The 17,353-nt window shown below is 39.0% G+C and overlaps 1 protein-coding gene across 3 annotated transcripts in view; it reads left to right on the top strand.

Moving 5' to 3' along the window:
• FRMPD4 (FERM and PDZ domain containing 4) overlaps window positions 1-17,353 on the top strand; it is a 313,051-nt gene that overhangs the window by 233,086 nt on the left and 62,612 nt on the right. For 2 of the 3 annotated variants that reach the window (XM_040533706.1, XM_040533724.1), the window contains exons 3-4: window positions 7,324-7,484; window positions 9,789-9,891. In XM_040533706.1, the coding sequence (XP_040389640.1) occupies window positions 7,324-7,484; window positions 9,789-9,891 (264 nt within the window). The remainder of the gene's footprint in view (window positions 1-7,323; window positions 7,485-9,788; window positions 9,892-17,353) is intronic. The other variant, XM_040533715.1, reaches the window with a different exon arrangement.

Raw genomic sequence — 17,353 nt, 5'->3', positions numbered from 1 at the left:
TGCCCCCCTGAGCTGCACCACGAGCCGGTGCTGTGTGCACCACAGCCGCCGTGCAGAAAGGCTCCTTCCAGGAGGCACATGCCAGTGACTTGGGGCTGGGGTGGGGGGAGAGGATAAATCTCTGTTCTCGGAAAAGGTGAGGCTGAGTTGGTGGTGCATTTGGGGCCCTCGGCACACCCCGCTGATGGTCACCCCATCCATATGTGCTGCCTTGTGTCCTCCTGTGGTACGATTGCCCTGTGCCCACGTAGCCCCAGCATGGGGCTTGCCCTGGAGTTGCTTTCAGTTGGCTCTTCAGCCACAGTTTTGGCCACCCAGTTTAGTGCTTATGAATAATTTGTGAGCTTACTTTGGCTATGAAAGCCTGATTAATCCCACAGAGGTGGCCCCTGAACCTCCTTCCATTCAGTCTGAGAGCCTCTCTGCTGAAGGAAGCTTTGCTCTGGTGGAAGAGGTTGCTGGGAGAAAAACTGGATGCAGAAATGCCATTCGGTGCAGACTATAGCAGCATAATTACATATCAAGGCAGGCTGTAAGCATGTGTTTCATGCCGTATGTGTATGGGTGCAGTTTAGATATATTCAGCACTGGTGCAGAGATGTTGGCTTTGCATTTCAGGCAGCAAGGAAAGCAGAGGCTGGCATCATGCTCTGCCTACAGAGCAGGCAATTCCAGCATCCATGTGGCCAGTGTTGCTGGGAGCTCCTATTGTCTCCCTTTGTGAAAGAATGTTAAGATTTTTTTCTAATGTAATCAAGTGTTAAAAGCCTTTTTATTATTTTTTTTCCCCATTGGAGAGTGTTCTTTTTTTGTTGTTGTTCTGTACCTCATCTTGTGATATCCATAACTCTTCTCTGCAGTTTCTTTCATATCTTTCCTTGCCATCCTCTGCGGCCCTTCCTTGGCCATGGCCAATTTTCACTGAGATGTTTTTGTGTGATTTCTGCTATTTGGCTGCTGCCTCAAAAGCCTCATCCCACTACAGCAGGCAGGAAACTCAGAACTCGTGTTGAAAGGAGCTTTAGAAATGCTTGTGGCCATCTTGAGAGAAAGCAAAAAAAAGAAAAAAAATCAGACCACGCCTCTCTGGCAATCTGTAGGTACAAAACTCAAAATAACGCCACTGCTAGCTTGCAGCTGGGGCTTGAGGCTTATTTCCATGTCTTTGTGAGATTGAAGTAAATAATTTTGTTTTCTTCCCAGTAAGTAGCATTCATATGTGGTATATGCACAGCAGAAGAATTCACATACTGCACATGTAATATCCTTTAATATGAAGTGCTAATTGTCATTGTAAAATATACTTTGCGTATTTCTCACAGTGTCTGCCTGAAGCTGAGCATAAATCTTTATATCCGTGTAAATTTGTATTCATGTCAGTTTTATTCACTGTGATTTTGCTTCATTCTGTCTTGCTTTAGATTGCACATCATGCCCAGCAGTAAAGGAAGAGTGGATTCTGAAATTTTTTATGTGTCAGATTTCCCTCTATCCAATTTTATCAAAATGCTGTCACCAACTTCTTCTGAAACCGGCAACCCTTTTTCTTTCTAATTACATTTTTACCATATGTTCATCCAGATGGCATATGCCAACATTTTCTAGGGTGCTATAAAATGACCTGACTTTAGAGGATTTAACTGCTGAAGATGCTTATGAAAAAATAAAATTGACACCAGGGCAGAAAAACAGTCCTAAACAGAAAAAAAAATAATCTGATAAATCTTCCCAGTTATATTTTGTGCCTGTGATATTGACTTCTCAACATACACACCTGCACAAAACCAGTGAAAATGTAGGGAATGTAGAGTTGTTTTGTTGATATGTCAAAAGTTAGCTCCTTTCTGAACAGCTCAAAATTCAACTTCTGTCTGTTGAATATATCTAAAAAGCACTTTCGAGCTGTGAGTGACTACTCAGTTTGCTGCAAAAATGGAGCAAAAGAAGAGTTTGCCAAGCCACCAGATTCTCTGTAGGAGCAGCAATTTTGCTGAACAATACGATAACTGTTTGGGCACTTCTTTTCTAAAGTGTCAGTTCCAAGTAGAAAACAGATACACTTGATGGATGATTTTGACACATGTACTAGTTCTTAATAATTCTTGTGGGATTTCTTGGAGAAAATAAATTAACTTGGGACATACTGAGAGGTGCCAGGAACCTGAGGAAACAGGAAAGAAAAGATTATTTTTCATATTTAGCTACTAGCTGAGATAAATCATTGAAGATCAATTTATTGTCTCCTGCAGAGTTTGTGTATTTGATAAGTGCTCACCTATAACAATTTCCCTGTTTTAATAGTCTTTCCAAATCATGGGGAAAATGATAAAATAGGCTCCTGCTATTATCAGTTTCTATAATGTTGTCTGAAGACTCAAGCCATTTTACCTGCAGCTGAACTTGCAACTCCCAGTTGCAAAGGAAATTTTAAGCATACAACCTGAAGCTCTGAATAGGGTAACAACCAAGAGGTAGTTTGGGGGCAGGGTGGGCAGTCCTGTGATCTCAGGGATTCAGGTGGACAGTTGCAAATTAAGGTTCACTTGTTGTCTTATTTCATTGGTCCCTGTGAAAATCACAACTGTACTCCACAAAACAGATCTTCCACGTCTTCCTAGTTAATGAGACAGGCTTTTAACAGTACTCAACAGTTTTAAGTGTTTCTGATATTTCTGAATTAAACCTTTCTTTAAAAAGTCCTTATCTCTGTCCTCCTAGCCATCTTCCACTCGTCAGTCCATGAGTGGCTTGACATTTCCACAGATTCTTCTTCATTATTGACCAGGATTACAGCTGCCCTGCCTCTAGTCAAACGAGAGTCTATTTTGTAGTTACATCAACCTGTATAGCAGAGACATTTCAAAGCTAATGGTTGAAACCCTTGAAGTGAGAACTGGTGTTAACCTCTGAAGTAACAGAAGCAAGCTGTAATATAGAAATACAAAATAAAACACCAAAATGATGCAGTCTGTTTCCATGCTGTAATGATATGATGCAACAACTCTTTTATTATGGTTAAGATGATGTAGTGTTTGTGAACATGCAGCTATATTAGACTCGTGTTGAGGTACCACCTTCTATGCTCTTTCGGATGTCATTGCAGAATGGAGCTAAAGTAGTTCAGGTGTCTTGGTTACATATTTCCAGAATAATCTCATAATCAAGGTCACCGGCTTCTTGTCGTAGTTTTCAGATTTGTAGCATACTTAGACTCATAAGCATTTTCCTGTGGAGAAGCCAACTCCTGCATAACATATTTCAGCCTGCTGAGGACAGGCTTTTCCTAGCAGCCATGTACCAAACTCTGAGAATTAGCCCACTTAATCCCCAAATATCAGGGAATGACACAAGAAAATCCAAAAGTTGAAAAGCATTGTGCTAAGATACTTGGCTTTTAAGTATTAATATGCATTATTAAAATCAAGCTCTCGTTGTAATTGCAGTCTTTGTTTAGATATTGCTTGGGTTATTCATGGTGTACTTTGAATGAGGAAAATACTGACATGATTTCCAAAGGAAGCATTAACAAGTTAACCATTATGAAGCTAATGATCCAAAGAAGCAAAGTGCCAGCCTTAAACCATACCTCAAATTTTGCTGAGCATGAATTCAGATATGCAGTTGTTACGTTAGGCTCCACATAATGTTCTAGGCAGCTGCATTGTGTTTGTAGTTGCTGGCTGCCTTGTGCCAGCTGATCAATGTTTCCTAAGACTTTCTTCTTTGCTACTCTTCTTTCTCTTTCACTGGCTGTACATCCCTTTGTGGGTGTATGCGCATCAATTTTATGCAAAAGATACATTCTCTTTCCTTTGAGTGGAATAGGTGCTGCAGAGAGTTTTTGAGTATGAGTACTTGAATTACACTTTTTGCTATAGCTGGTAGGTTTTTTTACTCTTTTTTTTTTTTCCATAGCTGGTAGCTTATCTCTAGGAATATATAAAATTTCTGTTCAAGGAATTCTCTAAGAATTACTCTCCTTAATAAAGGCAGCTGTCTCTCACTGTTCACAATAAGAGTATATCAGAGAAGGTAGCCTTTTACAAATCAGGAACCCATCTCAGTCATTGAAAATGGTAGGAAATAAGTTTCTTTTTTGAAAAGATGATCTTAGTGTAGCTTGTGTTTGTGTATAGGGAAAGAAGAGCTCATACTTAAAATCCCAGCCTTTTTTCTTTTCTTTCATTTTACCTTCAGAAAAAAAAATCCTGAGTTATGATCTAGGTACAGTGCCATCTAAATATATTTCTACTGTTTGAAACAAATGGAAGTTTTGCAGTGTTGGAGGTATTCTTATAAGATCTTTAACTGTTTAAGTGATGCTCTGTGTAAGGTTCCCAAAGGTGCTGGTTTTGAGTCTTCACTAGATTCTGGTTTGGAACTCTAAGAATATTAATTCTTTACTTCAGGAGTCAGTATGTTCCGTAGCTAAGACAGAGATCAAATATCTCCAATATGGTACTACAAATGGCATCTCAGTAATAAACTAGCCACAGGAGGAAAAGGTTTGTCAGCCTACCATCCCACAAAGCTTTGAGTATTCATCTGATCTAAGATCATATTCGTTTATCTTAGTGCTCTCTTGAAATCCACTTCCAACGCACTGAGTGATACAAGAACATCCGGTGCAGCAAGCTGTGGAAGCACAAGATGCAGAGCCTTTTTTGTTGACGTATTTGAAGGTGGATAACCTTAAAAATCAATAAAGCCCGCTGCGCCACTCAGAATCCTGATAGACTGTTCCTTGCTGATCCTCTTGCTTAGGCTTTGAATAACTGATACGGTGCTGCAGCAGTACGAGGCGATGCAGTGGCTGGTGCAAGGCATCCAACAGCAGAGCTGCTCTTTGAGCAGATCTTATGTCGGTTCCTGGAATTTTTCATCTGAAGTGTAGCTCTTGTTTCTTTTTCTCTCCCTGGTTTAGTTTTCAAACCAGACTAAACAAGTGCTTGAAAAGAAAGGATGTGCAATAGCAGGAAAGTAGTTCTCAAATGCTTAAAGCAGTATTTTCAACTGGCTTGTAAATACTGCATTTCCTCTCTGGAAACAGTGTCAGATCATAGTGCCCCAATTACCAAAATGGAAACAGCTATTAGGAAGAAGTAATTAAATAGAACGTTTTAACTTTGTGGGAAGTTTGGTAAGGCTGTCACCTAAAAGATAAGTTCACAAGTTTAAATAGATAGTTTTTGAAATACCAGTGACACCTCAGAAAGTCTCCCACATCAAAGACAAAATGTTTGAGTATCTAGAAGCCCAAATTATGACAGGAATTGATGGGGTGGAGGGTGGCTGTGCATTCTGAAGGTAATTTCACAGAAGGTAATGTCACAGAAGAAGTGTATAAAACTATCTGCATTTTCTAACAGTTCTTTTGAATGAACATAATAGAAAAAGACCTAAAACTGGAAGAGCAGAAGGGAGAAGAGAATTGAAGTATCAGATGAGATTTTCTACATACGAAAAGAAAACATATATTCCTTACTGATTTAACATTACACAGATGCTAGAACAGTGCAGAGATATTCTCTCTCCTATTTTTGTGAGGAAGTAGCTTCTGCTACCTCTGATCATATGTATTAAAAAGCAGCATTTTACTTTTAGGCAGACTGAATCTAGTGGTAGGGATAGATGGTTTCTTTGAAGAAAAGCCCTAGAAACATCTAGTCACAGGAATAAAACTCACACTAAGAGTTTACTGAGATCTTTCTGCTGTTTTGTGTATCAGTAATAGAAGACCATGGAAGGAATGGAAATTCATGTCATGCCCAAGGTGTATATGTTGGGAAAAAATCAGAGAAGTTTTTGCATGCCACTGATGCTGAAAACAGATCTATAAATGACATCTTTCTCCTTAAGGACTGCATGTCTGGAGTTGCTGGGGAATTGTTTTTGAAGATGGGAAAGAGAAAGGAGATGAGAGCAAGGATTCTGGTTGCACAGGACATTCCCTAATTCTCATGTGTTAACATGTTATATGTAAGATTGACAGTTGCACAGAAAAATGACTTGATTTCCATATTAGTATTTATTTATTGGGCCAACTTTCAAACTGATGATATGGTCTACTGATGCAGAGGCATATGCCTCTGATGTCCTTCACAGCTTTTTTGGGTTGGGCACCTGTCTGTCTCTTGAGCTCTGTCAAAGACTGCAAGCTGATGCTTGAGATGCCTGATGCTATGAGATGAAGTCTATCTTCATGCTAAGCTGACCAGGTGTTGCCTGTCTGTGGTGGTGCCAGTTTGTCAGCTCTCTCAAGGCAAGTCTGCCAGCAGAGGCTTATGAGGAAGCATGAATGTCTTCCTAGGTTTCTTGAAGCACCTGAGCTCAATTAATGACGTTTTGAAGCGTTTGAGACTGGAGTAGTCTGGCTGCCACTGTAATCAGCACTGGGGATTGGTAGCAGTGATTCAGGAGGGAGATCCAGACACTGGTATAGTCCTGTGCAAAGCAATGGACAGTTCAGTCTGCATGCAGTAATGTATATTAATGTTAATTTAGAAGTCTCTATACTTTTAAACCATGACCTCTTCCATGGATATGTCATATTGGATAGCTTTCTTCTTTTTTATGTTCTTCTTGAGAAATCAAAAACTTTCCCTCCAGACATGAGAATTTTGTCTTCTAGGTGCAACAAGTAAACTTCACTATAACATTTAAGCTGAAATTAAGGTATTTTAGTAATTGCTAAAATTGCTAATAAAAAGATTTTCCTAATATCTTAATTTTATTATCTTAATCTTAGTTTTTTTTTTTCCCCTGGAACATTTTGGAGTGACACTGGAGAGTTTACTCAAGTAGCAAATACAGTGTTGTTACCTTTGCTTTATGTAGTCTGAGAGGGCTGAGCTCTGAAACTTAGTATCTTAGAAAAACAAATTTAAATGTGTGCCTTCTTTATTTTGCAAAAGGCTGCCAGAGTCTAATCGGTGTGTTTTACATTATGAGTAGGTCACTTTATTATTCTTCCCTTCCAACAAATGAAGGATGAAAAATTCAAGTACGGATGACAAAGCTGTTATTGTCGGGTTATTTTTCTTTCATATATGCAGTATGATTAAATGTATGCTGTCAAAGAGGGACCTCTTTATAGGTTGATCCTATTGATTAGCATTAGAGACCTGTCAACAGCGGTATTACTTCATGTATAAGAAAATCTAATAGAAAATTATTAAGTTGATGGTGGTTTAGTTCTTACAGTGAGACCATTTCAGGTATTCATCTCATTTCGTAGCAGAAATTGCTTGGCTCAAGTAGATACACCAAAACCATATTTTAATGATTTTTTTCCTCTTTTTCATCTTTTTTATTTTTTCACAGTCACATGACACAATCAGCCACATTTGAAGACCCTCGAATAGAGAGCTGCCAAATAACCCCTCCAGCCCCTCGGAAAGTGGAAATGAGGAGGGATCCTGTGCTAGGATTTGGTTTTGTGGCTGGTAGTGAAAAGCCAGTTGTTGTACGCTCAGTAACACCAGGTATGTTTTCCTCACCTGACCCCAAAAGCAAACTTGGCACGTCTCAGTATCGCATACTGGCTGGATTGCCAAATGAGAGAATAGTTGTAGTGTTATTACTAAAAAAATTGTATTGACTTCTCTTATTTACTTCAAATGGAGTGAAATTATTTGAGAATATCAAAAATTATTCTGTACATGTACTTATACTGACTGAGGACTTAATCTACTGAGATGAAATACATTTACGAATGTAAGTACTGTTAAAATATTTAGGCAGACAAAGTAATCAAAAATACTCGGTAGGATTTTAAGCCTTGTATTACAGAGTAGTTTCCTTCCTTTTAGAACCCTGTGTAAACATGTTAACAAAAAGCCAGTTTTATGTTGTTGCTCTGAGCCATTACTATTGTTTACCTGAAAAAACAGTTGATCCACTTCATTCAAGGGAAGAAGGCCTTCTTGCTGCTATGTTTATATTGGTTTGATCTCACTGTCATTGTCATTGAATCAGTGTTTTCAGGAGGTATACAGAACTGTAAGATTAAAACTTACATGTTTTTCATTCTATCATCAGCTTCTGGAGGAGAGATTTGAGTTCTAACTATAATATTTGTTTTTGAAAAAGAGGATGCTACTGCTCCCCTCCCCCCCTTTTTTTTAATGGGTGGTTCTGTTTAATCAAGTGGCAAAAACCAAGATCAAAATATATCTGCAAAATGTCCTAACTGGAGTGAAAATTATAGAGGCTCTTGGTATTTTTGCATGTATGGGACTGCTCAGTCTCCTGAATAGTGGGTTTTATGCTTAAAAGTTCAGTTGTTACATAAATTGCCTTGGAGCCAAGGACGCGGATTTGACTTTGCTCCAGTTCAATACATTCTGCAGAACTCCCAGAGAGAGCAGGAGAAAGGCAAAATCGACTGCATGAAGTTCTGATGTCATTTACCCACGTGTGTGCATTGATTGTATTTGTATTGCTTTCAGATGAAGCAAGTGTTGTAACTAATATTTGAACTAGACAGACAGTTCTCTCCTCCCAAGTTAGCATTATTAATATAATTTTATATTACACTTCAGTTTGGGAAAAGTGTTTATTACGTTGTATTCCAAGTGAATAGGAGGAAAGATGAGTTCAGGATAACATTCTCCTACATGGATTTGTTTCCATTTATGCTGAATATATAACTGAAGAACCAGTCTTCGAACCAGATAATGGAGAGGAACAGCATTAGCCTAATCACTAAATGAATTGTTTCTGATACTGAGACATTTTCTTTTAAGAATGTGTCTTCTTTTTTTTCTTTTATTTTTTTTCAGTATGTATCATCAATGCAAAGCTTAAAGGCAAAAGAATAGAGAGGATATATCTTTTGATTAAGAGTTGTGCTGTCATACCCTCTTCTGGGCATGTAATCGTGCTGAGAAGCAAAATATTATATGCATTTTATAAAACATAAACTTAATATGCATTTTAGTAGTGTCAGAATCCAAAGCACATAGGCACATATATATATATATATATATATATATATATATATATATATGATCGCCTAGTTAGACTTATCCTAAATATCTGCATCTGAGAGTGCCAATGCTTTTCAACACATTACATAAAACTTCTGTTCACCAAGGAATGCAGAGGAAAAGGGATTCAAAGAATGGAGGTGTGGAAACATACTGTCTTAAGATCGAAGGAAACAGGTTTGTTTTGCCCAGAACAGAAAAGTCAGAGGAGAGATCTGAGAATGACTTTCAAACATGTAAGTGATTTTTCATGAGAAGAGGGACTATCAGGACTGTAGAACAAGGACTAGTTCTCCAGTGCCACTTTAGCTGGGACAAGAAATAATGTATCGCAACAAGGAAGATCTGGTGAAGACATCAGGGAAAAAAGACTTCCTGATCTTAACAGTAGTTAAACAACATCATATATTTACGGAAAAGAGAGTCTTTGTCAGGGGTGGTCTTACAGGAAAGTCAGACAAACATTGATCAGGGATGAATAAAGTATGATTGATCACACCTTTAAGGGTGAATTAGGTCACTATCAGTGCGTCCTTTTGGTCCTCCAGAAAATCAAGCCCTTATTTTTAGGTGCCTAAATGTGGTTTTGGAACTTAACTTCAGTAACTTTAGTAGAAATTGCTAAGCCACCTGCTTTCAAGATTTTCGTGGTGAGGAAGTACTGGTAATGTCAGAAAAAGAGCTAGTGTTAAACATGCCATTAGCTGGAATAAAAACACTCGTAGTATATGAACAAGAGAGTGTGCCTATGCAGTTCAAATGGTTTACTAACCTGTGCTTTTTTTCATCTGTCTGCAGGCGGCCCCTCTGAAGGAAAGCTTATACCAGGGGACCAGATCATAATGATTAATGATGAGCCAGTCAGCACTGCTCCAAGGGAGAGAGTCATCGACCTTGTCAGGTATTTGATGTCCTGTCACTTAAACTATGAACCCAATGGCTTATTTCCTGTGCGGTCATTTGATAATACAGCCTTCTCAAGGTGGAAAAATGAGAAAATAATATTATTTTGGTCATAATGAAGAATGGTGAAATATTTTAGAATTGAAATGAAACGTCCTCTGGGTGGCTGCAAAAATATAGTAAGATATTGGAACAGCTCCAAAATACATGGATATCCAAAGAGGAATAGTATTCTTCTAGCATTTCTTTTTGGTATGTGTTGTTGAAAAGATTATTTCTGGAGCAAGGTAGCTCCAGTCACTATTACTCTGTTGCTTTTTCTACATGTAGAAAGTTGATTCAGGTCTGTTGTATGTAAAGAAGAAAGAAAATGTGTTGGGGCAATTTTAAGAGCAGAGATAGTAGTAGGGAAGCACTAAGAGTGGCTTGGGTAGATTGCAAGTAGGTGAGTTGTATGAGAAGAGCAGGCAGGGGGCTGTAGATATGAGGCGGAAAACAAGAGAAATGAGTGGCTGGAGAGTACAGAAAAGGAAAAGTGTCAATATTTGTAATAGAACAGAAAGAAAGGAAGAAAGGAAGGAAGGAGACAAATGCTCAAGGTGGAGAAAATGACGTGATGTGCTTGACAAACTTTGCATTTTGAGTAGCAAGACATTAGCACATTGCATAGGAAAAAAAAAGAATGGTAATTGCAAAATTAAATATAAGAATGCTTACTTTAAATTTCAGGAGCTAGGTTGCTGGACACAAGTTTGGTTTCTAGATTTTTCCTCTTGGTGCATACTCTGAATTGGTAGGTCTAGTTGATTCCTGGGCAATATTCAAGTTTTAACTGAGGAGTTTTACCTCTCCCCAGGACTGGTAATTTTCAGTATTATCAGTGTTACCCATAAAATTTTGAAAAGTTGCATTTGCTTCCAGAAATGGAGGAACTGCCATCATAGTTGTATTCCCCTTGCAGATCACAATTTGAGTGAATGGATGCTCAGTTGCTGGGGAAGGGAGGTACAGAAATGGTACAAAAGCCTCTTCACCACAGCAATAAAGGTGCAAGCAACACATGCCTTTATCTCTGTTAGGTGGTTGTGGTCAAAATACCATATGTTTTCAGGTTTTAAAAAAAGCATAAACCTGAAAGTCAGCTAACAGTAGCATAGCACCTCAGGTAGGAACTTCAATGCTTGTTGTTTTTTGTTGTTTGTTTTTTTTGCGTGTGTGATAAAGACACCTCATGAACTGCAGGAACAATCTGATCCCTATTAAATTTGTCCTATGCTCTGTATTGAACATCAGCATAAGCTTCACAAATGGGTCTTAAACTCATTTTTGATGTCATTGTTTCTTCATAAAGTGATCATACTGCAGTCTTCATTTTTCCCGTGATATGCAAGTAATCAGAATTAGGATCTCCAACTCATTTCTCTGCTGCCAGCAATATATAGTAATAAAAACAAGGAAAATAGACTGATTACAGCTGAAAAATACTCGGTTTATTGTGTGGCTGATTCTCTGTCTGCCCTCAGATGGGAAACTGAATAAGAATGTAGCCCTTCCTAATTATGTTGACTCCATAGGTAGTGTCTTAAATGAAGTGTTGTTGCATTCCAGGGGAATCTTTGGTGACTCTTTTCTTACATTGTAATTCTGCCTCAGCTCTCAAAATCTGTCTGCAGTTGGGATTTTGTGAGAGCCTCGTTCTTTGTTTAGACTCAGAGTGAAATGTATTGGCGTTGTATATTACAGCATCTGAAATGAAGAGCTTTCTTTTCATGCCAGTGGGGACACCTGGGATGATGAGAAACTGTCACTGTAGAGTCCTGACATCAAAGCAAAAGCAATTCTTTACACCAATGAAGTAATGAATCCCTTCTATGTAACAAAAGATTTTCATATGGGTAAGATACATCTGCAACTCTGAAAGCAATGTATGCTTTCAGTTTTCAATGTGGATGAAAGCAATTTTGAAGTCTTGTTTTCCAGATGGTAGTAATGTAAATGTATCTGTAATCAGCAATGAGTGTGTTTTAGATGCACGGAGGAGGCAATGGCCATAATAACAAAACCACTTAAAAAATTAAATGGAAGGGATTTCTGAAGGTCACCTCAGAATCTCCTGCTCAAAGCAGAGCTAGTGTCAAAGTTGGACATGGCTTCTCAGCACCTGTCCAGTCAAGTTTATCTCCTAAGATGCAGGTTTCACAACCATACTGGACAGTGTGTAAACAGTAGCATCATGAACAATTTTATTCCTTATATCCAACTGGAATTTCCTTTGGTGCAACTTGTGACCTTTGCCTCTTGTCCCTTACCTGCCCACCTCTGAGGAGGGTCTGCCTCTGCCCTCTCTGTAACCACCTATTAGGTAGTGGAAGACAGATTCCGCCCTTGGTCTCCTCAGGATAAAAAATCCTCTTTCCTTAGTCTCATATAAGTCTTGTGCATAAGCCTTACAGCTATCTTAGAGGCCCTCCACTGGAGTTTCTCCAGCTTTGTCAGTGAATGTGTGTGAGCCAAAACTGGAAAGAATGGTAAATATACAGCTTTGTGAGGAAAAGGAGTAATCAGTTCCCTCAACCTGATGGCTCTGCTCATGTTTGTGCATCCCACTGTCCACTTCACCCCTGAAAGAGGACACCGTAGGGTCATGTTCAAGTTATTGACCAGCAGGACCCTCGCATCATTTTTTGTGGAGCTGCTGCCTGGCCCAGTCAGGCTTTAGCCTGCACTGTTGTATGAGGTTCATTCATCCCACATGCCAGACTTGGCACTTGTCCTGATGAATCTTGTAAAGATTCTGTCAGCCCAGTCCTCTAGACTAAGTCCACCTGAATAATAGCCTGCCCTCAGATGTATCAGCTACTCCTGTCCAGACAGTTTTCTATACACAATACCTATCTAGATCTTATCTCTTGAGGCACTGGAACAGGTTGCCCAGAGAGGTTGTGGATACCCCATCCGTGGAGGTGTTCAAGACCAGGTTGGATGAGGCCCTGAGCAACCTGATCTTGTGGGTGGCATCCCTGCCTATGGCAGGGGGGTTGGAACTAGAGGATGTTTAAGGTCTCTTCCAACCTGAGCCATTATAAGAGTCTATGATTATTTCCTCAATTTGGCTACAAGGATGCTATGGGAGACTGTCAAAAGCCTTCCTGAAGTCAAAGTAAGCAACATTCATTGCTTTTCCCTTTGTCACCATGGACAGTCAACTCATCCCTGGAGGCAATCACGTTGGTCAGGGATAATTTACACCTTCTAAAGCCATTCTGGCTGCTTCCAGTTACCTTCTTGTCCTTTTGCTTGGAAATGGCTTTGAGGAGGATTTGTTTGATAATTTTCCCGGGACTGAAGTGAAGTGAGCTTCACTGACCCAGAATTTCCTAAACTTCCCCTTTCTTTTTTAAGATAAGCAAGATACTCCTTTTTCTAATCATTAGGAACCTCCCCTGAACAACATGACTTTTCAGAGATGATAGAGAGCAGCTTTTCCAAGACGTGAGCCAACTCCCTCAGCAGCCTTAGATACATGCCATCCAGGCCCATGGAGTTGTGAGTGTTCCTTTTGCCTAAGCAATCCCTAATTCAGTCTTCCTCTGTGATGAGTAGTGCCTGTGTCCCCTGAATTCTGCCACTAAGCACAGGGACAAGGGTGGCTTGAAAGCAGACTTGCCAGTAAAGATGCAAACAAAGAAAGCATCAAGCACCACAGCATTTTCAGTGTCCTTCATTAGGTTTCCCACCCCATTCAGCAGCAAGTTCATATTTCCCTTGGCTTCTCCTTCATTGCTGATGTACTTGTAGAAGATCTTCTTGTTAACATTCACATCCTGTGCTGGTTTCAGTGTGAGCTGAGGTAAGGTGGCATCAGCCATCCACTCTGCTAGCTCCATCTCTGCCTAGCCAGGTAATGCTTCTCAGTTTCTCATATGTAGCCATTTCCATCTTCTGCACCCTTCTGTTTTGTGGGGGATCTCAGTCAAGAGTTCCCTGTGGAGCCATGCTGGTGTCCTATGTCTGCCCACTTTCTTGCAGATCAGAGCGGACCATTCTGGCACTTGAAGGAGGCTCTCCATGAAGATCAGCCACCCTCACTGAGCTTTTGCCCTTCAGAGTTCCGTCAGGTTAAAGCCACTCTAGCTTAGACTCCCTCATTTCCCTCAGGGTCTTATGTTGTACCATCTCTTGGCCACTGCAGCTAATCAATGAAAAACTGATATTCCAACACTTTTTCTTTTTTTTTGGGGGGGGTGTGATTGCATGGTCTACTGCTGATTAGGTATAATAAGGTACATTTTACATTCATGATGTGAAATTCTGTGACTATTTTTATGCAGCTTTCTCTCAAAGCTTTTTGTTAAGTCAAAAAATGATTTGTCTTTATAATCACAGAGAGAAAGAAAAAAATCTACTTTCAAAATAGAGATATAAAGATAACAGCATGTCAAACGGAGGAGAAAAATGCTTTTGAAGAAAGACATATTTCATAACTAGATGATCATCATGTTTTATCAAGCTCAGCGGGACTCAAAAATTTCAAGCAAAAGTATATACAAATGTTAGGTGTTAGTTCAACATTGTATGTTAAACAGTCTAATGAAATATTTAATTGTTTTCCAAGAAAACAGTGTTGTGAAATTTACTTACAAAAAGTCAAGCTATGGAAAGAAAAGAAAATGGAAAAGAAAAATTCTGCTCCATTTTAAATCCAAAAAATCGCACAAGATTCAGAATTTCCACCAAGGAGAATATCTGAAAAGTGTCCATTAAACCTTTTTTTTTTTCATTAGGAAAGAGCATGTCCCTAATTAATAAATTTGCTTTGTTTCTAAATTATTCACGAAATAAGTAGGACCCATTTCTTTCAGATGATTTTGGTTTCTTCATCCCTCGTCTTAACAGCTGCAAAATTCATAGTGTACTTTTCACTTCTATAGGGTTAAAAATGACTAAGCCAGTCTTTTAAGGAAACACTTTTTATAGAACAATTTTTCTACATGAAAATTCAAGAAGATAAAGGGAACACATAGTACATAAATTTTCACATTGTTTCTTCATTGCATTTTAATATTTTAATTGTGTGTGTTCTTTCTAACCTTTTATTACTGAAAATAGGCTTCCTTAAGTAGAAAACTGTATTAAAACCACCTCTGCAGACTCCAGGGGTACTGGGCAACAATGTGGTGAACTATTATTAATTTTTATTTTTTAAGAATTGAAGGATAGTATTGTTATCCTAGGAAGTCTGAGAACTGGAGATTATCAGGGATTTTCATTATAACTATCCCCTGTAGATCATTCTCATCCATCTAATTCCTTTGGTCCTTCTTTAGTGGCAACATTTAATTAGCGTTCAAGTTGTCCTTTGAAAGCCAAGGTTGTAGAGAGATGAATGCAGTGTGGTTTGCAGACAAAATACATAAGCACTCATTATTTATGGGTAATGTTCAATGGCTTTTGCACCATATTATGCTCTCCTGAGCTATTTTCAAGCAGAAACCCAGAAGTTGTGTTTATGGTTTACCTTACAAAGAGAGGTCACTTTTATGAGAGTCACTTACGGTTTTATTCTAGAAGTGTTTCATTCAAGACAGAAAGTTATTGAAGTTGGAAAAAGGAGGAGAAACAAGTCAAGTTTTCTAAATGTATTGTTAAAATCAAGGCAAGAAGCAAGTGAACAGAATACTAAAGAAAGAGATGTATTTGAAGCATGTTGAAAATTGTAGCAAGAGCTACTTGTTTTTATTTTATTGCCAAATATTTTATTGTGACTTAAAGCTTTTCATACATACTTAAAAATTAGTACTTTGAGGTAACATTAGAGTCATTGCACTATGTAGGATTTTTTTAAGTATTTGAAGGTGAGCAACAATGCAAAACTGACATATTATAAGGTATATACGACGAGAACTCCAGACACATAGCCCGGGCCTCAAAAGGCAAAGGCAGGAACTGGGAGAATGATGAACCGCCCACTGTAGGAGAAGATCAGATTGAAGACCTTCTAAAGAAGGTGCACAAGTCCATGGGACCTGATGAGACACATCCATGGGTCCTTAGGGAACTGGTGGATGAAGTTTCTAAGCAACTATCCATTATATTTGAGAAGTTCTGGTAGTCCAGTGAAGTTATCACCAACTGGGAGAAGGGAATCATAATCCCCATTTTTAAAAAGGGAAAAAAAGAAAGACCCAGGGAACTACAGGCTAGTTAGGCTCACCTCTGTGCCTGGCAAGATCATGGAGCGGATCTTCCTGGAAACTCTGCTAAGGCACATGGAAAAAAAGGAGGTGACTGGTGACAGTCAACATGTTTTCACTAAGGGCAGATCATGCCTGACAGATCTGGTGGCCTTCTACAATGGGGTTACAGCACTGGTGCACAGGGGAAGAGCAACTGACATCATCTACCTGGACTTGTGGTCCCGCATGATATCCTTGTCTCTAAATTGGAGAGATGTGGATTTGACAGTTGGACCACTTGTTGGGTAAGAAATGCTTGCACTCAAAGAGTTGCAGACAAGGACTTAATATCCAGATGGAGATCAGTGATAAGCTGTGTTCCTCAGGAGTTGGTATTTGGACCAGCACTATATCTTTGGTGACATGGACAGTGACATTGAGTACCTAAAGGGGGCCCACAGGAAAGCTGGGGAGGTACTCTTTGTCAGGGAGCGTAGTGATAGCGTGAGGGGTAATGGCTTTAAACTAAAAGACGGTAGATTTAGATTAGATATTAGGACAAAATTCTTCACTCAGAAGGCAGTGAGGCACTGGGACATGTTGCCCTGAGAAGCTGTGAATGCCCCATCCCTGGAAGTATTTAAGGCCAGGTTGGATGCAGCTTTGAACAACCTGGTCTAGTGGAAAGTTTCCCTGCCCGTGGCAGTAGGGTTGTAATTAGGTGATTTTTAAGGTCTCTTCCAACCCAAAGCATTCTGTGATTCTATGTTAAGGTACCGTATCAATTAATTGCTTACTCAGGGATAGATTTATTTCATTCTCATTGGTTAAATTTAAATTTGTATCTTTGTAGTTAAGAATCAGTAGAACATACCAAACTTTCTTTTAAAACGCGAAGAAATATGCCTAAGTAGTAATTTACCTTATAATACAGTTATATTTATTTTCTATAATATGAATATCTTATTAGTTAATCCTAGATTGTACTAAGTATGCATTAGTCTACAAGGATCCCAATATAGGTAAGATTTAGCAAGATATTTCACTGTTTTTTTAAGTGACAGACGGATATACTGTTTACCCTATAGAACAAATTTCAAATAGGGTACATTAGTGGTACTTTATTCATGCTTCAGTTAAAGTAGTTTTCTAGGCGCCCTGTATGCAAAGGCTGGCACCTGAAGAGGGTGATCTGCCCAAAATACTTGTCTTGTTTTAGAATAAACTGCTCTGTTGCAGAAAGCTTTATTTATGCATTGACTAAAAAGGAGCACAGAAAACTAT

Source organism: Cygnus olor, chromosome 1, assembly GCF_009769625.2.
Source record: "Cygnus olor isolate bCygOlo1 chromosome 1, bCygOlo1.pri.v2, whole genome shotgun sequence".
Taxonomy (NCBI): Eukaryota; Metazoa; Chordata; class Aves; order Anseriformes; family Anatidae; genus Cygnus; species Cygnus olor.
This window is presented reverse-complemented; position numbering and strand designations above follow the sequence as displayed.